At 60.6% G+C, this 20,571-nt stretch overlaps 10 protein-coding genes across 10 annotated transcripts; 5 read left to right on the top strand and 5 right to left on the bottom strand.

The window, feature by feature from the left end:
- Positions 1-340: 340 nt before the first annotated feature.
- Positions 341-3,810, top strand: PAN0_001d0239 (uncharacterized protein; the record flags this gene model as incomplete). Its single annotated transcript, XM_014803857.1, has 3 exons — positions 341-765; positions 852-952; positions 1,040-3,810. The coding sequence occupies 3 exons, from the start codon at positions 341-343 to the stop codon at positions 3,808-3,810; spliced, it is 3,297 nt and encodes a 1,098-aa protein (XP_014659343.1).
- An 871-nt stretch (positions 3,811-4,681) lies between these two features.
- Positions 4,682-5,857, top strand: PAN0_001d0238 (mitochondrial import receptor subunit TOM40; the record flags this gene model as incomplete). Its single annotated transcript, XM_014803856.1, has 1 exon — positions 4,682-5,857. One exon carries the CDS (start codon positions 4,682-4,684, stop codon positions 5,855-5,857), a length of 1,176 nt encoding a protein of 391 aa, XP_014659342.1.
- A 398-nt stretch (positions 5,858-6,255) lies between these two features.
- On the bottom strand, positions 6,256-6,885 carry PAN0_001c0237 (fcf1-domain-containing protein; the record flags this gene model as incomplete). Its single annotated transcript, XM_014803855.1, has 1 exon — positions 6,256-6,885. One exon carries the CDS (start codon positions 6,883-6,885, stop codon positions 6,256-6,258), a length of 630 nt encoding a protein of 209 aa, XP_014659341.1.
- Positions 6,886-7,374: 489 nt separating this feature from the next.
- PAN0_001c0236 (uncharacterized protein) lies at positions 7,375-8,604 on the bottom strand (the record flags this gene model as incomplete). Its single annotated transcript, XM_014803854.1, has 1 exon — positions 7,375-8,604. The coding sequence occupies one exon, from the start codon at positions 8,602-8,604 to the stop codon at positions 7,375-7,377; it is 1,230 nt and encodes a 409-aa protein (XP_014659340.1).
- Positions 8,605-9,558: 954 nt separating this feature from the next.
- PAN0_001d0235 (peptidase M22 glycoprotease) lies at positions 9,559-10,770 on the top strand (the record flags this gene model as incomplete). Its single annotated transcript, XM_014803853.1, has 1 exon — positions 9,559-10,770. The coding sequence occupies one exon, from the start codon at positions 9,559-9,561 to the stop codon at positions 10,768-10,770; it is 1,212 nt and encodes a 403-aa protein (XP_014659339.1).
- A 33-nt stretch (positions 10,771-10,803) lies between these two features.
- PAN0_001c0234 (DNase I-like protein) lies at positions 10,804-13,295 on the bottom strand (the record flags this gene model as incomplete). The annotated part of the gene is made up of 2 exons (XM_014803852.1): positions 10,804-12,980; positions 13,061-13,295. The coding sequence occupies 2 exons, from the start codon at positions 13,293-13,295 to the stop codon at positions 10,804-10,806; spliced, it is 2,412 nt and encodes an 803-aa protein (XP_014659338.1).
- Positions 13,296-13,674: 379 nt separating this feature from the next.
- Positions 13,675-14,968, top strand: PAN0_001d0233 (SCA7-domain-containing protein; the record flags this gene model as incomplete). Its single annotated transcript, XM_014803851.1, has 3 exons — positions 13,675-13,735; positions 13,849-14,103; positions 14,181-14,968. The coding sequence occupies 3 exons, from the start codon at positions 13,675-13,677 to the stop codon at positions 14,966-14,968; spliced, it is 1,104 nt and encodes a 367-aa protein (XP_014659337.1).
- A 234-nt stretch (positions 14,969-15,202) lies between these two features.
- On the bottom strand, positions 15,203-15,872 carry PAN0_001c0232 (uncharacterized protein; the record flags this gene model as incomplete). The annotated part of the gene is made up of 3 exons (XM_014803850.1): positions 15,203-15,429; positions 15,511-15,570; positions 15,635-15,872. The coding sequence occupies 3 exons, from the start codon at positions 15,870-15,872 to the stop codon at positions 15,203-15,205; spliced, it is 525 nt and encodes a 174-aa protein (XP_014659336.1).
- A 417-nt stretch (positions 15,873-16,289) lies between these two features.
- Positions 16,290-18,668, bottom strand: PAN0_001c0231 (v-type ATPase; the record flags this gene model as incomplete). Its single annotated transcript, XM_014803849.1, has 1 exon — positions 16,290-18,668. One exon carries the CDS (start codon positions 18,666-18,668, stop codon positions 16,290-16,292), a length of 2,379 nt encoding a protein of 792 aa, XP_014659335.1.
- A 377-nt stretch (positions 18,669-19,045) lies between these two features.
- On the top strand, positions 19,046-20,488 carry PAN0_001d0230 (26S proteasome subunit P45; the record flags this gene model as incomplete). Its single annotated transcript, XM_014803848.1, has 1 exon — positions 19,046-20,488. One exon carries the CDS (start codon positions 19,046-19,048, stop codon positions 20,486-20,488), a length of 1,443 nt encoding a protein of 480 aa, XP_014659334.1.
- Positions 20,489-20,571: the final 83 nt, after the last annotated feature.

The following is a 20,571-nucleotide window of genomic DNA, read 5'->3' as shown; positions in this document are numbered from 1 at the left end:
CTGACCCGCGCCTGACGAACTGTGACTTCCCGAAGAAAAAGGTGGAGGGCTGACTGCGCTGAACTGAGCCTGCAGCTCCCGATTTCGCGCCCCCGCGCAGCCCGATGGCGATATTTTCAAGAGCCATCCACGACCGGACTGAGCCTTGGAAGCATCGCGCAGTGACTGTCTCCATCCTCTTGCCTCACCACCATCACATCGCCAAACTATCTTGGCACATTCGCTCCTTTCTTCTGGTGCTGCTAGCGCATATTAGGAAAGGCGTGGATGCGCGAGTGCCTGTTCCGTTGAGCATCACAGGCATCCGTGGTTGTGCTCCTTGAGACGACGAGCTTCGATCATGTCCGTGTCTGCTGCCGACGCCGGTGCCAAGGCACCCGACGTGCCAATGGAGGCTGTCCCTGCCCTCGACACGGCCAACGGCACATCCTCCGACTCGGCTGCAGCTGCGGCCGCCCCTCGTAGAGGAACTCGCGCTCGTAAGCCTACTTCCAAAGCTGCTGGCGTGGATGCGGCCGAGGCTGCAGCGGTACAAGAAGCGCAACAATCCTCCACGCGGAGCGCCAAGAAGCGCAAGGCAGATGAGCTCGCAGCAGACACCGCTGCAGATCCTGACTCCATCAACAACGAAGTCGCCCAAGTCTTCGAAGGCGCCTCGGGCCATGCCTCGGACGCTGACAACGATGAAGACGACAAGCAGTACTGCATCTGCCGAGGCAAAGACGACGGCACTTTTATGATCTCGTGCGAGCGCTGTCAAGAATGGTGAGTGCGACATTCTGCCGACACTACGGCCAAGCCGCACGATTATGAGCTGACCAACTTGACGATCAACATTCCTCCCTCTCCAGGTTCCACACCAAATGCATCGGCATCACACAGAAGGCCGCCAAGAAGCTGGACGAGTACGTCTGCGAATCGTGCTCCAAAGCAGACATCAAAAAGGCTTCCGGTAAGTGCCGTCACGCCATTGATAGAGCAAGAACCAGTTCGATCCCTGAGCCAGACCACTGACCCACAATGCATCACCATCCCACAGCTAAACCCTCGAAGCGGTACAAGTCTTCAGCAAAGAAGAAAGCGACTTCATCTCAAGAACCGCAAGACGACGAAATGGAATCAGATGATGCGCAGAACGAAGACGAAGCCAGTGACGGTGACGAGTACATCGGCGAGCATGGCGAGAACGCCTCCGACGCTGAAGGCGCTCCCAAAGAAGATGCATCGTCATCGGCCAAGCCGGCACGCACAAGGCGCCTCCAAAAGTTGGGCGGTGATGCTTCTCAGGCGATGAATGAGCTGCCTGACTCATCCAGCAGCGACACCGATATCCGAAGCAAGCCATCTCAAGGCGCGAGAAGACCCAGTGGTGCGGCCAAGTCGGCCTCTGGCGCTGGTCCCAAAAAAGGCGGTCCGCGTAGACCCACCGGCCCCACCGATGCAAGCACGGAAGACGCCAGATCCCGAGCGCGCAAGGTGCTCGCCACGGCCTTGGAGAAGATCTTTGCCACCCATGGCCCCGAATCCGCCTCCGAAGAAGAGGAAGAGACTGACGCACAGCGAGGCGAAGCGTACGCTGCGCTACTCGAGGCCGAGCTGTTCGATGCGACTGCCGACGCGTACGGCTCGATCCGCGTGGTGGCTAGCCGATACAAGGATCGCTTCCGCACGTTTCTTTTTAGTCTAAAGGATGCAAAGAATACGACGCTGCATTCTCGGATTGCATCGGGCGAGCTCGCGGCTGCTGAGCTAGCCAGGATGTCCAACGAAGAGCTCGCCAACGACGCCATCCGCCAGGCGACTGAGAAGGCGCGCCTCGACGCGCTGCATCGCAGTACGCTCCGCGCAGAAGAGGCCGGACCCATGCGCAAGATCACGCACAAGGGCGAGGTTGAGATTGAGAGCGACGCGCTGCTGGCGCGCGACCAGCCGGACAAGTTCCAAATTGACGTCGATCGCAAGACCGACGCCCATCAACGCATCTCTGAAAGCGAACCCGCCATCCCCACGCAAGGACCGGCTTCCCCAGGATCTGATTCGGTCAAGGAATCTGAAGAAGGACTCGAGGAGACAGGCGCGACGACCCCCGACCGCACGGTTACACGCAACTCGGCGCCAGCACCCAATGTAGCGCAGGGCTCGCCTACAAGGCTCAACTTTGGCGATGTCTGGGCTCGGAGCGCAGACAGCAAGACGCAAGATGACGATCCGAACGACCACGAACCGACCGAATCCTACGGCTTTGATGTGGGCTCGCCCCACGACGAAGCGTACGGACACGACGCGGGTGTGGAAACGGAGGGCGCCGCAACGAGCGGTGCCGACGACTTTATCGACTCCTTCCTGGATGGCAAGGACGATCACGACGCAGAAGAGACCTCGACCTCGAAAGACGCCACGCAAGCCGCCGCAAGATCAACCACGCCTGAATCCGAACCCAGCGGACTTGCTCGACATCGCTTCCGGACGGTCATTTGGAACGGCCTCATGGACCTGCCGGATATCTTTGCGTTCAAAGGGCACGTCAAGCAAGTGGCCGGACGCAGCATCGCGCAGGCGCCTCGGCTGTGGACCAAATTCCTGCCCGACCGACCGCTGCTCATTGCCGGTCGGCTTCCTACCAAGGCTGCTGTCGACTACCTGCTGCAAGTGGCCAACGCTGCGCGAACCGAGATTCTGGCATTCGCCCTGGAGCCCGGCGCGATCAAGGACGGAGCGACGCAAGCGACTGAATCAGATCGGACCAGCTTTGACGGCATCCTCAAGCACTTTCAAGACGCCGACCGTTGGGGAGCGTTGCACGTGTCTTCGAGCGTCAAGGGTAGTCTGATCAAGGACTTTTATGTTGCGCCGCTGCGGAAGGAAGACGAGGTGCCGCTGTGGCTCGACATGGCCGAGTCGGATTGCCTGGGCACGGACTGGCATGCGAAGCGCGACCGCGACATGCTGATCCTCGTTGCTGTCGTCATCCGCGACTCGCTGCAGGCGGAGCTGGTCAAGGCTGAGAGAGGAGGCAGCCGTCATCGCAGTACTACCAATGACGGCGCCAAGCCGCAACAAGAAAACGCAGGTGCGGAGGCTGGGGAGGCATACGATCCGACTGCAGGCATCAGCATCCCACTTGGTCCTTCGAGTGGGACGGGAGCAAGTGCAACCGCACCGGCTGCTCCTGGCGCTCCTGCTGGATTCGGGTCCGATGCCTTACAATCTTTACTGCGCACGCTGGGCAAGACGACGCCTGCTGCTCCGGCGAACCCGGCAGCGGTGTCATCTCCTGCGGCTGGAGCCTCGATGATGGCGAATGTGGGCGGTGCGACACCGCCTGGGCCACCACCACCGGGACCGCCTCCTGGTCCGCCGCCCATGCTTATGCCTCCTGGTGGCAGCGTCCCTCCCAATCGCTCTCCTCTGGGCGGATCGTGGTCGCCGCATCCACCTGCTGACGAGGCGGGTGCAGGCGCGCACTGGCAGCCACCGCAGGGCTATGCGCCGCAGGGGTACGAAGCACACATGTCTGCGCCGCCCGGTCCCGCAGGAGGATGGGACCAGGGACCCGGGTGGAACTATCCTCCCGGTCCAGGCATGCATCCTCCATCCGGGGGAGCAGCACCGCCGCCGGCTCCGGAAATGCCCGAGGAAGAGTATCCGGGGCAGTACAATCCGGACTACTTGGCGCAGGCGAGCGCCGGCGCAGGTAGGGGAGGAGCAGGCTACGGGCCGAGGGGCGGTGGACATGCATTCGGGCACGGATACGGCCAGGCTTACGGCCATGGCAGAGGAAGGGGCGGCTGGCGCGGCCGAGGCTGGTGAGCACGCCCACGCATACCAAAACTCTCAGGGCGCGGCTTTGTCGTGTTTGATGTCGGTTCTATTGCTTGAATGCGACGTCTCATAGCTGCACCATCAAATGCACCCATTGCATCAACAATGAGCGATCCTTGATGATGCTCGTGTGGTCAAGGCTGACCGGGCAATGCTGCTGCTTGCAGAGAGACTTCCGGATTCCGTGCGAGATACAGCTGCCAGATGACGAGGCGAGGCGACTCGCAAATTGAAAAAGACCAAAAACATGTACCGTGTAGTGTAAATAGTGTCTCAATCAAAAACCAAAGTGCCGCGGCAAGAACGAGTGTGCTTCGAATGGGGTGGGATTTTGGATTGCTCAGCCAGCCAGCTGGGATGAAGCGAGGTGATCTCGTGGCGCGTCGCACACACGAAATGAGGAGAAGATCGGAAGAGGCGCGCGGCTGCAGAGGAGGAGGGAAAGGCTTTTTGGAAGGCGAGCGATTTTTTCAAAAAATTGTCCGAGCCTGGAGAGCTGGAGAGCAGCCGGGCGGCTCCTACTGAGCCTCAGTCCGGGCGCAAGGAAGTCGGGAGTCGAGCGTTGAGCCTGGAGCGAGGCTGCTGGATTGGTCGGCTGCTGCGATCTGTAGGCATCGCGGCAAGCCAAGGCCTCATCTCCACTTTCTCGACCGACCTCGTCACCACTTTCCTTTTGGCATCCGCATCAGTTGACTGGCTCCCCTTTGCCTTTTCTCTTCATCCTCCTTCCTTTCTTCAGGCGTCCCAACCTTTTGACGCTTGTTGCTCGCACACCCCCGCCGACACCGACCTTTGCGCTCGGACCCGTGCGACCTTTGCAACCCGGCTCTCGTTCGTTCCGTCGACTTTTGCGGTCACCATGTCTGCTCCAGTAGCGCCTCCACAGGCCACCGCCTACCCACCAGGCGTCCAGGCTCCGCCTCCCTCGGGTGCCGAGCGCGTGGGCCCCGGTGCACCTTCGCCGTTCGTCGACGAGAAGCGCGCCGCCTATCCGTCGGGCCTCACGCCGCCCATCTCGTCGCAACCGTCGACGTCGATGTTCGGCTTCTTCCAGCCCATCGTTGCGCCGCTCAACAATGCGCTCGCCACCATCCAGGACATCCGCACGCGCCTCGAGCTCTCCAACCCGGGCACGGTGGAGCATCTGCAGCGCGAGGTCAAGGGCGTGCACACCACCAACTTCATGTTTGACGGCGCACGCGCCGACCTCACCAAGGCGATCAGCATCAACCCCATCTTCCAGGTGACGCACGCCTTCTCTATGGGCTCGCAGGCCGCGCCGTCGTCGTACAACTTTGGCGCGGTGTACGGCGACAACAACAACTTCTTCCAGGCCGGGCTCGACGACGGACTCAACGTCACTATGCGCGCCAACCGCGGCTGGGTGCCCGGCCACACGACCAAGGTGCAGGCGCAGCTCACCGCCACGCCCGGCCAGTCGTTTGTGCAGGTGGAGCACGACTACCAGGGCACCGACCACTCGGCGAACCTCAAGGCGCTCAACCCATCACCCACCGACCTGACGGGCATCTACATTGTCAACTACCTGCAGAGCTTGACGCGCAACTTTGCGTTTGGTGTCGAGACGGTGTACCAGCGTCCGTCGGCGGACATGGAGGAGGCGAGTACGGGCTACATTGCCAAGCTGACGGGCGACAAGAAGGAGTGGATCGCCACGGCGCAGGTGCAGCCGCAGGGCGTGGCGCAGTGCACGTACTTCCACAAGCTCTCGGAGCAGGTGGATGTGGCGGCGGATCTGCAGGTGGTCAGCATGGGTCAGAAGCGCGAGTCGGCGGCTACGCTGGGTGCGCGCTACAACTTCCGCATGGCCACGCTGCGCGCCCAGATCGACTCGGCGGGAAAGCTGAGCTCGGTGTACGAGACGCGCCTCTCGCCTGCGTTTGGCCTGACCTTTGCTGGAGAGATCGACCATCTGCAGGGCGCCGCCAAGTTCGGATTCGGCGTGTCGATCGAGTCGGGCAACGAGATGGACCCCAACGCTCCGCCTCCCACGCCGCCCTCGGTGCCCATGTAAGCGCGCGCCGAGCTCAACCGCGCTCGCACTTGCACACAGTCTACCGCCACCACCACCTCTCTCCGTTTTCACTCCAAAACCCGCCACCATCAAAAGATGAGCCACTAAGATGAGCCACTCTCCACAGCTCAACCTCGCACCTACTCTTCAGCCTTGATACTAGTTGTTGTCGCCGTCTTTTTCCATGTGCCACTGTTTTTTTCCTCTTCAAACTGTATTACGCTCTCCTCTGGACAGACACAAACACACATGCACACACACACATGCACAGAAAGTTGCTTCATCCGGTGTGGGTTACGGGTGTGCGAAGTTTTGGGGTGTAACGATTGGAGGTGCGTGTGGGGGAATACAAGTACAAGAGAGAGATTGCGATGCGGTTTGGGGACTGAAGCAAGAATCTAGGAGGCGGCTCCTTGGTCGGGTAGACGTTCGATGCGGAACTGTCTGGATGCGATGTACATGAGCGGGATACCTGGGACCTTTCTAACCCTCCTTCTGAGTTCTCGATCGCACGTTGCGACGATGTAGCACTTGTGAGACTGGATACGTTCGATGATGCAGTCATCCGCATAGGTTCCCTTGTGACTGCATTCCAGCCTCTCGAACCTCGGATCTCTTGCGACCCTAAGGGCGATGCGGTACTTGGGGCCTAGCTTTTCGAGCTCCGAGATGACGCACGTCGTAATGCATGGGATGCTCTTTGCGTACAGACAGTCCATCATCCCCTGCACCAGTTCGATCTTGTTCTGCAGGGCAAAGTTGATAAAGTTGGTATCGACCAACACGCGGTACGGCGGACCCAGCTGCGTATTGTGCTCGAAGAACATTGATGATGCCGGCGTATCAATTCGTCGAACAAGTGTGCCATCGGGTGTGATCTGTTGACCATTCTCGTTGACGATTTTGCCTGACGAAGCGGCCTTCTTGGCTGCATCTGCCACCTTCTGCTTGGCTTTGAGTCGGTCATCGTTCGGGTTGAGCATGCGCTTCACCTCGCCAAACTTTCGAACCTGCTTCTTCTTTCCCATTGTCGGCGCCGATTCTGCTATCAAGTGCGTATGTGTTTGCCGATACCGTGTGCGTATGCGTGTGTGCGTGATCGTGCGATGATCGCAGCCAGAGTGTGTGCCGGACGAAGGTGTCAAGTGTGGATGGTGGCAAGCGCGAAAAGGTGTCAAGAGAGGGTCCGACAAGTTTCGCGACCAAAAAAATCGCTCGCCTGCCCTGCAGCTCACCTTTTTCGCCGCACACAGCTCCACTTTTTCAATCCCAGCCCCAGCTCGTGCCTGTGCAATCTAACATGCTAGAAAGTTTGCGCTGCTCACACCGTCCGAACTGGCAAGCATGACCAGGCGATGCATGCCAGAGTGACAGAGAGGTGCAATTGCAGAGCGATGCTGATGTAGTGTACATAGATATCGAGAAACACAAACGACAAGGAGAGAAACACGACAGAAAGACAGTAAGGCTAGCGAGGACAACAGGACCAAGGACGACCGGCGTCAAGACTCGAGCAATCAATCGAGCAGCTTCGAGTCCTTCCATCTGCGCTCTCTGGGCTGCTCGGGGGGTGGCAGCTGCGACATGGGCGTTGATGTGCCGGACTCGAGCGATGCCGAGGAGGTGGCGTATCCGTAGTGGTGCACTTTGGTGCGGAGGAGCGAGGCGTAGAAGCGCTGTACGAGGAAGAAGCACTGCAGACGCACCGCGGTGAAGAGCAGGCCAAAGACGAGCAGCAGTGGGACGAGCGTTGTGCGGAAGCTCTCCTCGCAGTTTTCCGAGGCAAAGACGCCGTCCAGCAGCGTCTCCCATCCGGACGAGTCGACGATCCCATCCGGCCCCGCACCGCCGCCAACACCCGCGCCATTGCTGCCTACGCCAGCGTTGCTCGGGATGACCTGAGCGCCCGTACTACCCACGGCGGAGCCCTTGGCGGTCTTGGAGGGCGAGAACCACGCCTGAAGCTCGCCGGAGCCGAACTCGTCGCAGAGATGCGCGCGCACCGACGGGTAGGTGCACACGAGCGCGAGCGCGAACAGCGAGAGTGTAGAGAGCAGAAAGTCGAGGAACGAATGCAGCACAAAGAGGCGAGAGAGCAGGAGCTGGGAGCGTAGCACGCCGACGACGCCTGCACAGCAGCACACCACGCTCAACAGGATGTACCAGCGCAACGTACCGATGACGAGGCGCAGCGCATCCCACTGTATGCGCTCCGCGTCCTCGGCGCCCTCGTCCATGATTTGGTAGTTGACCGCTGCAGCATCGGCAGCTTCGAAAGGGCGGCCAGGAGGAGGCGCAATAGCCTGAGCAGACTTGCCGCTTGTGGACGATTTGTTTGCCGCGGCGTCGGGAGCAGCAGCGGGGCCTTGATTAGGGACGTAGGAGAGGCCCTGTGCTTTGAGGTACGCCTTGGCCTCGGCTATCCATTCTGGCAGATATACGTTCTTGTTGGCGGCGTCTTCGCCGGCGGGCGGAGCGTGTGCGTACGACTCTAGCTGGCTCAGCACGTCCTTGGGCGCCGAGTTGGCGAATCTGTCAGGGGACGGGACGAAAGCGGCCGAGGCTGGCGGCGACGGTGCAGAGCCTCGCTGCGGCACATCGGGCAAGGTGGAGCTGAGCGCGCCGAGCCAGGAGTAGGTGTTGAGATGGAGGATGATGCCGAGGATGGCAATGGCGAGCGTTGCAGTGCGGGGCGAGATGCAGCCAAGGAGGCCCGAGCCTGACGATTGGGACGACGAGCGACCCATGCCTGCCTCTATGCGTGCTGCGCTGTAGGATGGAGCGGAGCAAAACGAGGGACCCGACTAGAACCGATGTGGCTGAGCAAGTTGCGGCCAGCGTCGACGTGCATGGGGGATGGTGGAGGATGTGTGACAGGTGTGGTCGAAGGGAGCGAAGGTGAGGCGAGAAGGCAGCGCATGGATCGACAGCTGAGAGTTCTTGGCAAGCAGAGAGGCGGCGTGTGATACCGGTGTAGAAGCGGCGGATCTTCAGTTCCAGGTGATTGCCGCGCCTGAGACCACGGAGCGGGGTTTAAGCTGAAAACGGGGGGGTTCACACAGAGTCGCCTTGCCGACGACCTTTGGACCTACGAACTCTGTGTTTGTTCGAAGGCGCCAAACTCGGACTCCAGCCTCCGCAAAAAGGCACACACACGAGCCCCGTCCAAGGCCGAAGCATGCAAAGCACACCGCAGAAGGTCATGCGGGACCTCTCGCTTCTTTCTGCGGGGGGCATGCGTCGAAAGCATGCGCGAGGCATGTAGGAGCGGGCATATCCTCAGTCTTTTATTCACAGGCCGCCTCGGTTCACGCTCTCGGCGAGCTACTGTAAGCTTAGCTGGCTGGCCTTTGGTGCCTGGCCAGCCTGCCAAGACATCAGGGCAGGCGAGCGAGCGGCAGGTCCGAGCGCCTTCGCCCGATTGTGGTCAGACGACCCTTCCGACCTGCTGCTCTTTGCGGCTCCAATTTCCGAAAAACTGCCATTTCACAGCAGTCACACACCGCTGGCATGTCCGCGGGGCTTAGCGGCCTCTTTTTTGTCGGTGGCAGCCGATTCTTCTTCCAGGGTCCAGCAACCCATCGAGTCGGAAACCGATGCGACGACGCTTTCCATCTCCATACAATCACCAATAACTCGCATCGCCTCTTCCGACCGCTACATTTTGAAGGGCCTCGCTGGGTGAGGGAGCCAAGCGCACCATGTGGTCTATAGCTTCGATAGGCTCGCGGCGAGGTTGTCGGATCCACAACCTCCCTGGTCTTGCTCGGAAACGCCCTTCCCTTCGCACCCTCAGCAGCGCCGCCAAACCGCGACTCATCCTGGGCATCGAAACGTCCTGCGACGACTCGTGTGCTAGTGTCGTAGCTTCCGACCGCACTATCCTGTCTTCCGCCGTCACAAAGCAGGATCACTCGTCCTTCGCCGGGATTCACCCCCTTGCCGCCGCATTGGGTCATCATACCAACCTACCTTCCACCATCGCAGCTGCACTCGACGAAGCCAGCATCCAAGCCTCGGACTTCGATGCGATAGCCGTGACACAGGGTCCTGGCATGGCCAGCAGCCTCGGCGTCGGTCTGACAGCCGCCAAGACGCTCTCTGCCGTCCTCCGCAAGCCCTTAATCTATGTCCACCACATGCAGGCGCACGCGCTCACGCCCCTGCTAACCGAAGCCGAGCCGCCACAATTCCCATTCTTGGTACTGCTCATATCCGGAGGCCACACCATGCTCGTTCTTGCCACCAGCGTCACCGAGTTTCGCATCCTCGCTACCACCAGCGACGACTCCATCGGTGATGCCTTCGATAAGGTCGCCCGCGATCTCGGCATCCCATGGACCTCGGCGCCCGGAGCAGCCCTGGAAGCGCTTGCCGCAAAGCACGCCGCTGCATCCTCAATCGACGCTCCCACCTTTCCCGTTCCCTGCAAGGGACAGCCAGCCTTCTCGTATTCTGGGCTCAAAGCAGCAGTGCAGCGCCACATTGAAGCCCACCAGGCTGCGCTCAACGACGCGGGCAAGTCGGCCATTGCACACGCGTTTCAGTCCGCAGCATGTGCCCAGCTCGAGGACAAGCTCAGCATGGTCCTCCGTCCTTCCAGCGCGATCGAGGACGCTCGTGGCCGTAAATTCCCGCGCATAGCACTCGAACAGCCAGGTCTCAGCGACCGCATCACGGCGCTCGTCTGCAGCGGCGGGGTGGCGAGCAACCACTTTCTGCGCGCACGCCTGCGCACCCATCTCAATACCCTCGGACGACGCGATGTCCAGCTCCAGTTCCCACCCCTTTCGCTGTGCACCGACAATGCAGCCATGATCGCGTGGGTCGGCCATCTCATCTACCACCAGCGCACCACCGACTACTCGCGCCATGCCACGCCAAAGTGGAGCATCCAAGATATCCCGCGCTAATCGCACTGCATTGCAAGCTGTACTTCATCGCGTCTACTTTGTGCTATCGGATCGGACGCGTTTATGCGGTCCCCACGGCGTGCCGATCTCGCGCCCGTCATCTTGGTCGCGTTTCTGACTTTGTCGATCCCGGCCCACTTCTGCAAAGAACTTGGGACCCGAGGCCGGGGCTTGCTTTCGGGCGCGCGACGCTTCTGCACGGCGTTCCGAGTCCCACAGGAAGAAGTTGCACCGATACTCGGGGTTCACATCGCCCTTGGCCCGGCCCGTCTTTTCGTACCCGGGACCGACGGGGCGCGAACAAAGCCAGAACTTGCGTCCGTGGTTCGGTCCCGGCTTGTTCACCGTCCATGCTCGACACGCCTCCGAGTGGCGACATAGCGGAGGTGGGAGGGGCGAGAAAATGGCGCCCCATGCGAGCGAGGCGCCGATCCGGTCCGTTGCCGATTGCTCCGACCCAGCGGCGCGTGGTGGAGACGCAGAAGCTTGATTCTGGAACTCCTGGATTGCGTCGTCGTCCGGCATATCGCACCCGGCATCAGAAGCGTCAGCCGACGCACCGACGTGGTCCACTTGACTACTCGGCTGCGAAGGCGGTGCTTGCTCAGCAGAATCAGTATCCGTGTCAGCTGCGTCAGAGAAGGAGGATGCTGGACGTGCAAAGAACGCCTGCAGACTCGTCTGGCCCTTGAGGCCCGCCGCAGACTTGCCTTTGGCGGCATCCTTGCCCTTGCTCGCAACGGTGCGCTTTGGCGAGCCTCCGTTCCGCTTCATTGGCGATGCCTCCGCAGACGAGTCCTTGCGCGGGACCATGGAGGCCCGAGCAGGTGCCGATGCTACAGGCGACGCTGTCTGAGCTGGATTCGGCTTGGTCGGCGAGGGCGTCGAGGGGAGCGCAGCAGCTTGCTCGCTACGAGGCGCCTGCGAGGCGTACTCGACATGTAACCCCTCTTGCTGCGAGTGTAGCGAAAACAACGAATCGACCAACGAGCTCGACTCGGCATCGGATTCTCCCGACGTTATTGCGTGCTGACTGTCCTGCGCTTGGGGAGGTGCAAGTCCGGCAGCTGTTGCACCAACGGAGGCAGACTCTGTCTGTTGGGACGAAGCACCTTTCGGCGTATCCGACGCGGACGGAATGTCAGTCCGCTTGATGGCTGGAGTGCGAGCAGCACTAAAGAACGACGCGAGCTTGCGCTGCTTGCCCGAGAACTCGTCGTAGTGACAGGCCGCCAAGGCAGGCGGCAACCGTGTCGCACCGCCGTGCATCAGCTCCGCGAGTCTGACCGTCTTGCCGTCGACCTCCCTCTCGTCGTGCAGATCAATGTAGATCGGGCAGTGGTCGCTTCCGTATATGTCGGGCTGGATATCTGCGCCCTTGACCCAGGGCAGCAGACCTTCGGACACCAAGGTATAGTCGAGCCTCACGCCATAGTTGGCCGGGCGTGCGTCGATGAGTGTATTCCAACAAGTAAACATCTTTCTGCGTTCCGGATGGAACATCCTTCCGACGTCGTGGAACTTTCCCTGTGGGGCTAGGAAGGAGGCGAACCACGCCCGCGCGGGGTGTTGGTGGAAGTGGTCCCATCCGTTTTCGCGCATGCTCTGTTCTGGATCGCAGTGGTCGATGGGATCGCGAATGATGTTCATGTCGCCGACAATCATGACGTTCCTCCCTGCGGCGATGAGACGGTGTGCTCGCTCGGCAAGACACTGGTAGTAGGTCATCTTGTACTCGAGCCTCTCTGGGCCCGTTTCGTTCGGACAATACACGTTGAACAGCACGAACAGGCCGAGGTCCACAACCACTGCACGTCCTTCGTCGTCAAGTGCCTGCCACAGCTGAGGCTCTACATCATCGCGTGTATCTGCGGGAACATGGCCGATGGGCTCGTTCGGTATTGTCGGGTTGGAGGGCGCGGGGGTATCGCACAGACGACCTGTAATGCCTTGCTCCGCTTTGAGCGGGATCGAAGCCGACTTGCGGACGTAGGTGACCGTGCCCGAATAGCCCTTGGTCGGATGAAAGTTGAAGAATGCATTGTAGGAGGGTAGGATGCACATGGCCTCCGTGAGCTGCTTGCGCGTCATCTTGGTCTCCTGGAAGCATGCAATGTCCGCACCGAGATGCTCCAGGCACGCCTCCCAGTCCGGCAGCTTGTACCAGGGCTGGTAGCCCTTCAGCGTCCGCAGACCGTTGATGTTCCACACTGTTATCCGCATCGCGTTGGTGCTTCGATGCTCGGGTCTAGGTCGTGGGCGTTGACGATGCTTCAGCCGAAGCGCATACCGATGCGCAGATCTACGGAGTTGGATTCATCTGCTAAGGAGCCGGAGTGTGGGGTCGGTGGTAGGGAGAAGTGCGTGGCATGGATGATTTCCACCGTCAGTCTGTGAGCGTAGTTACGCCTGCCATCGATGGAGCTTTTGGTGGACCTGGTGGAGTGCAGAGTAGGACAACGGAAGGGGCAACGGAGCGTCGTATGGTGTTGGTCTTCAGCCATCTCTTGCGGAGGTGGAGGCATGGACGTAATCGATCGGGTGAATATTGAGCCTATCGGGCTGCTTCCCCCCACCAAAGTCGCCGTTCCGGCATCAGCCTCGACTTCTTCACTCTCCCACCTTCTCCACACTCCAGCTTCTCCACCATTCAGCTGCCATCCGCTGCGACTGGCGCTGCGACTGGCACTGCGACTGGCACCGCGACTTCAACTGATCGATCGGGCGCGACTCTTATCCGCACGCTTGCCAGCCTTGCCCCACCGATGGACACGGCGTGATCCGCCTCCCGCCAGAGTCTCTCCGCGCCGGCCTCACCAATTGCGGAAGCTGTATTCTTTCCCACCGCTCCAATAGAAGGAGACGAGCAGTGTTAAAAGGCACTGAAAGATCCTCGGCGGCACCATGGATGCATCTGCGCCAACCCACCCGTCATGGGCCGAGATCGAAGAGGCTACGCGCAGTGGTAAGGAATTGGCCCCAACATGCTCAGCCTGATGCAAGCGCACCCAATCACACCGGAAAAACTGACACAAACGTGGCCCTACACCCCTCTTGCTCGTTCTCGTGCCTGCACAGATGCTGGCTCACCCTCGACTACGCTGGTCGACTCGCCCGCGTGGCACTTTGACGACACGATCGTGACCGACTTTGGGCCTGCGGCGCTGGACGACGAGGTGGAGATCGTTGAGTGTGCCGACTGCCACAAGCCCGTGCTGCGTGATGCGCTTAGCTTTCATCAGCAGAACTGCAAGCTCGCACGCGATATCGCGTCCGGCCGCATCTCACCGTCCATCCTCGAGGGCGATCCAAAGAAGCGCCGGATGATGGAAGGTAAATTACCGCTTCCGCGCGACATACACATCGAAGCTGCTTTACTGAAACGCTCCTTTCCATTGCAATGCTGGTAGATGATGACGAGAGTATTATGGGCGATGATTCGGGCATTCCGCTCACCAAGAAGCAGAAGAAAGAGGCGCGGCTTGCGGAGGAAAAGCGCAAGGGCGGACGCAAGAACAAGGGTCCTATCGATGTGGACAAGCAGTGCGGAGTGATCAACGACAAAGGCCTGCCGTGTTCGCGCTCGCTCACGTGCAAGTCGCACTCGATGGGTGCCAAGCGTGCAGTCGAGGGCCGATCCGCCCCTTACGATACGCTGCTGTTCGAGTGGCAGAAGGCGACCAATCCGAGCTTTGTGGCCAAGCTCGAGGAGAAGGAAAAAGCGATTGCGGCAGCCAAAGCCGCTGCTGCAGCCGCGCCACCCAAGGAAAAGAAGAAGAAGAACGTCAAGGACGCCAAGACCAAAGGCGGGGCTGCGGGGGCTGGTGCAGCTGGTGCAGGTGTGTCAGGAACCGCCGGGGGTGCAGCGGCATTTATCGAGGACGATGATATGGACATGTTCGACGCCGGCGCCGACGAGGACCAGATGGAACAGGAGCTTATGGCCGTGCTCGGATCGGTGGCCCACTCGGCCTCGCGCGATAGGACCATGCCGTTGCCGCTCGCCACACGCTCCTTCGTCGGCTCCTACACGAGCCGCGCAAAACGCATGCGCAACCTGCGCGAGCTCCTCCGCGAAGGCCTCGCTCCCGGAGGCGGCGCGTACGGCATCAACGGCTACGCCACCTGGAACAACTTCCGCCCAGCCACCTACCCTCCCAACTCCGCCGCAAAGAAGGGCGTCGCTACGGGCGCCTAGTCCGCTCCCTCTCTCTTGTTGTCCTCGTCTCGTCGTTCGCATTGTAATTGTATCCCTCACTGTTCAAGATCCGTTGTCTCCAGATTGGCTGTGCTGGCTGCGACTCGTCTCCCGCCAAGGCAGGTGCGCACGTAGAGTGTCCCGACGTGCATTCAGTTGGGCAAGAATCGTGCATTCACGAGCAAGCGGGTCGGCGATACAAATACAAAAAATCAAGAGATGGAAACAGCACCGCTAGCTGGATGCGGATACGGTGGTGGATGTGTCGGGCGTGGCGTCGTCGCGAGCGCGTGCGATGGCGCCATCGAGGTCGATGGGGATGCGCACCATGGTATCGATGAGCGCAGGCTTGCTGTTGGGTGCCGGACCGTAGTTGTACAGATCGTCCTCTTCCTGTTCGGTCGATGTGTCTTCGGCGCCCTCCGTTTCGCCTGTCGGCGGATTGGTAAACACCGTTGAAGCTGGATCCCCGCACGATCAAGTCACAAGAACGGTGTTAGTCCAATGCACGGTGCAGTCACTGAGTGGATGTTTGTGCTTACCTCTTGCGATCTGAATGGCGCGGAACACGCCCTGCCACGACCCCATGACCGACGCAATAGCTATTCGAGTCCCACAGTCAGCAACCCCCCTCTCTCTCTTCCCGAAATACCAGCATGTACTTACAATCGCCTCCATCTGCCATTTGGTCGACCGTTTCAGCCAGTCTCTCGAGTTCCTTGACCATCTTGGCCGACTGGTCCTTGAGCGCCCTCAGACCCTCGAGCTCGGCCTGTTTGGACACCAGCCTCGCCTGGTTGGCCGATGAGCTGGGGCCTCCGAACATCATGTTGGCATTGGCCTGCGGATACATCGACTGACGCCCTGCACCGGGTCCTGCGATACTTGAAGATCTGGCTGCCATGTTTCGAGATGCGCGAGAGCGGTGGATGGTGTGAGATGGTGGTGGGTGGTAAGGAGCGCCAGTGTTGATCTCGCCGCAATTTGCTCAATAGACCAACACGCGCGCGCGCCGGCTCACTATTTACGCGTCTGTTCAGCCGCCCCACCAAGGCCCGAGAAAAATACCCAGCTTGCATCTCGGCTCTTCCCAACGCCCTGCTCACTAACGGCCACAGACCATAAGAATCCCCGACACTGGCCTTCGGCTTTGTTGAGCCGGGATGGCACTCCACACAACCAAAGCTCCGCAAGAAAAGCGCCACACCAACATCGCGGGAATCAAATGTATGAACGTGGGAACGAATCTCAATGAACAGACAGGCAACGTGCACAAAGGCAGTCCGATCGGATCGGAAGGGCGGAGGTGAGTGCGGGCACCTCAGTCGGTGAGCGTGCGGAAGGCCTCGGTGATGTCCTGGTTGAGCTTGTCGAACTTCTTGGTGATGGCCTCCTCGCCGTCCTTGGGGCTCTCGAACTTCTGCTGGGTGAGGCGGTAGATGACGTCGGAGCAGTGCTCCTTGACCTTGGCCCAGGTCATGTCCGGGTTGTTGGCGATGGCGGCCTGTGCGCGGTCGTGGAAGTCGACCATGTTCTTGAGCATGCCGGTGGTCTTGTAGAAGGGGCAGTAGGCGTCGTACTCGGAGATACCGTTCTGCTGCAGGTAGTCGTCCTTCATGATCTTGGCCACGTCCAGCGTCACCTTGTCGCCCTCGCCGAGCGCCGACTTGCCGACGAGCTGCACAATCTCGGCCAGATCCGTGTCCTTCTGCAGCATGTTCTTGGCGGTGGTTCGGAGCTGGATGAAGCCCGGCTTGTTCTTCTCGTAGTACGGCTCGAGCGCGTTGATGTAGTTGGAGTAGGAGACGTCCCAGTTGACCGAGGGGAAGTGCTTGCGTTGCGCCAGCTTCTTGTCCAGACCCCAGAAGGCACCCACGATACCCAGCGTGGCCGACGTGACCGGGTCCGAAAAGTCACCACCGGGCGGCGAAACGGCACCCACGATCGAGATCGAGCCCTCGCGCTCGGGCGAACCGAGACAGGCGACGCGACCGGCACGCTCGTAGAAGCTGGCCAGCTTGGCACCCAGGTACGCCGGGTAGCCGGAATCGGCCGGCATCTCGGCGAGACGACCCGAGATCTCACGCAGAGCCTCGGCCCATCGCGAGGTGGAGTCGGCCATCATGGCCACGTTGTAGCCCTGGTCGCGGAAGTATTCGGAGAGCGTGATGCCGGTGTAGATGGACGCCTCTCGCGCAGCCACGGGCATGTTGGACGTGTTGGCCACGAGCGTAGTACGCTTCATGATGGGGAACTCTTCGCCGTCCCTCATGAGGGTAAGCTCGGGGAACTCTGCAAGCACTTCGGCCATCTCGTTTCCACGCTCGCCACAGCCGACGTACGTGATGATGTCCGAGTTCGAGTACTTGGAGAGCGCCTGGGAGATGACGGTCTTGCCACAGCCGAAGGCACCGGGGATGGCGGTGGTACCGCCCTGGATGCAGGGGAAGAGCGAGTCGAGGATGCGCTGGCCGGTGAGCAGCGGGTTGTTGGCCTGCAGCTTCTCGGCGACGGGACGGGGCGCACGGACGGGCCAGATCTGGAGCATGGTGTGCTTCTGCTTCTTGCCCTGGAATTCGGTCTCGAGCACGACGTCGTCGACCGAGTAGGAGCCCTTTTCGGCGATGTGGGTGATGGTACCCATGGCACGCGGGCCGAGCATGAGCTTGTGGTCCTTGACGAGCGAGTTCTCGTAGACGGAACCGAAGATGTCGCCGCCGCTGATGTGGTCGCCGACCTTGAGCTGGCCGGGGGTGAAGTCCCAAGAGAGCTGACGGTCGAGCGCCTGGGTGTTGATGCCTCGGGGAATGTAGATACCGCCGCTCTTCTTCATGATAGACTCGAGCGGACGCTGGATGCCGTCGTAAATGTTCTCCATGAGACCGGGGCCGAGCTCTACAGAGAGCGGCTTGCCCGTACTGAGCACGGGGTCACCGACGGAGACGCCGGAGGTCTCCTCGTAAACCTGGATGGTGACCTTGTCGGCGTCGATTCGGATGATCTCACCGACGAGCTCGTCGTGGCCGACACGCACGAGCTCGTACATGCTCGAGCCGATCATGTTCTCGGCGACGACGACGGGACCGGAGACACCGAAGACGGTACCGAAGCGCTGCTCGCGCTCCTCATCGCGGATCTTGGGGAGGTCCTTCTTTTGGGACGCCATGGTGAAGGGTGGGGCAGGATCGATGTGCGAGTCGATGTGGAAGTTGGGGAGGAGATGACCCTCGATCTCAAGACTCGGCGTGCGGAACTGAAGTGCGCGAGCTCTAGATGAGGATGAGGATGGATCCAGGAGGAGGTGATGAAGGTGGAGTGGAGTGGAGGATGAAGAAGCCAGGCTGGTGATAGGAACGTGGCGAGTCGATTGCCTGAGTATCGAGGATAGAGATTCGGACTTGGCGCACTGGCACTGGCTCTGGCTAACGAACTCGCACTGGCAGGTGGAGCGTGCTTGCAGGCTGCGAGAGGGGGGACGGCAGATGCCCACTTTCCCTAAGCACCGCTCGCATTCCGACTCGCACTCTGCACTCTGCACTCTGCTGAGGCTCAGCTTGGCTCGTTCGCAGCGTCCTCGTCGAGCTTGGAGCTGCTGGAGCTGCTGGTGCGATGCGGCGGCCCCTAAGCCCTGACTGCATGGGCCTTCCGAAAAATGAGAATCGCAATCGCAAAATCTGTCTTTTGTTACACCGCCGCGCATGACAACTTCGAAAATTAAATGCTCCACTTCCAAGGCTGAGGCTGTGATCGACTCGAGCTGAGCGGCTAAGCACGCTCGGACACGCCTCTGGAGAGCAGCAGCGCGTCAGCTGGGCGGGCGGGCGAGCCACAGTCGGTTGAGTTGACGACGCCTCCACGAGCCCACTCAACAAGAGTGACACTCGAGTGTGCAACTCGTACCGCTTTCTTCTCTTGCGCCACGAGCTTCCCACACATCGCATCAGCATTCACCGTCACCACACCGTTATACGCGTGCTCATCCAGCACAACTCAGCACCGCGATCGATTCGACAACCGCTGCGACGACAGCCAAAGCACCACCCCTCCTAGCCGCGACATCTCGCCTTTCCGCCCATCATGCCGCCCAAAGCCGACTGGGAAAAGTACAAGAAGCCCGATCTGGACTCCAAAGATGAGGAGAAGATCGTCGCGCTAGACGAAGGCGACATCCAGCTTCTCAAGACATATGGTCAGGGCCCCTACGCAGCTTCCTTGAAGGGCATCGAAAACGAGATCAAGGAGCTCCAGAAGCGCGTCAACGAAAAGATGGGCGTCAAGGAGAGCGACACCGGTCTTGCACCACCCAATCTCTGGGATCTGCCCGCCGACCGTCAACGTATGGGCGAGGAGGAGCCTTTGCAAGTCGCCCGCTGCACAAAGATCATCAAAGCCGACGATGGCAAGAAGGAGGGCGAATCCTCGTCAGAGGGCGACGCTGCCGGAAGCGCAGCTGGTCGTTCGAGTGGCGGTCTCGGAGGAATGGGCGGGCTCGGCGGCCTTGGCGGTCTCGGTGGCTCGCCGCCTCCGACAGCAGACGAGGAGGACAAGTACGTGATCAACGTCAAGCAGATCGCCAAGTTTGTCGTGTCGCTAGGCGAGCGTGTGGCGCCTACAGATATCGAGGAGGGCATGCGCGTCGGCGTCGACCGCACAAAGTACCAGATCCAGATCCCACTGCCTCCCAAGATCGACCCTTCCGTCACCATGATGCAGGTCGAGGAGAAGCCCGACGTGACATACGGCGACGTGGGCGGATGCAAGGAGCAGATCGAGAAGCTGCGAGAAGTCGTCGAGCTGCCGCTGCTGTCGCCAGAACGTTTCGTCAACCTCGGCATCGACCCACCCAAGGGTGTGCTGCTCTACGGCCCGCCCGGTACGGGCAAGACGCTGTGTGCTCGAGCCGTGGCGAACCGAACCGACGCCACCTTTATCCGCGTCATCGGCTCCGAGCTGGTGCAAAAGTACGTCGGCGAGGGCGCGAGGATGGTGCGCGAGCTCTTTGAGATGGCGAGGACCAAGAAGGCGTGCATCATCTTCTTTGACGAGGTGGATGCGATCGGCGGTGCGCGATTCGACGACGGTGCCGGCGGCGACAACGAGGTGCAGCGTACCATGCTCGAGCTCATCAACCAGCTCGACGGCTTCGATGCACGAGGCAACATCAAGGTGCTCATGGCCACCAACCGACCGGACACGCTCGACCCGGCGCTTCTGCGTCCCGGCCGTCTGGACCGAAGGGTGGAGTTTGGTCTGCCGGACAACGATGGCCGTGCGCACATCCTGCGCATTCACGCACGCTCCATGTCGGTCGAGCGCGATATCCGATACCATCTCATCGCGCGTCTGTGCCCCAACGCGACGGGCGCTGAGCTGCGCTCCGTCGCCACCGAGGCGGGCATGTTTGCCATCCGCGCAAGGAGAAAGATGGCCACAGAACGCGACTTCCTCGACGCCGTCGACAAGGTCATTCGCCAGGGCTCCAAGTTTTCTTCCACAGCCCTGTATGCCCAGTACAACTAGGCGTTCGATGTGTCTCCAAGTTCTTTTCCGCATGTACTACCATCTGCCCTCCTTTACGCAATACGACACTTTCCAAAGCAGGT

The sequence above is a fragment of the Moesziomyces antarcticus genome, assembly GCF_000747765.1.
Source record: "Moesziomyces antarcticus DNA, scaffold: scaffold_v10001, strain JCM 10317, whole genome shotgun sequence".
NCBI lineage: Eukaryota > Fungi > Basidiomycota > Ustilaginomycetes > Ustilaginales > Ustilaginaceae > Moesziomyces > Moesziomyces antarcticus.
The sequence above is the reverse complement of the archived record's forward strand: the minus strand, read 5'-3'. Positions and strand labels throughout refer to the sequence as shown.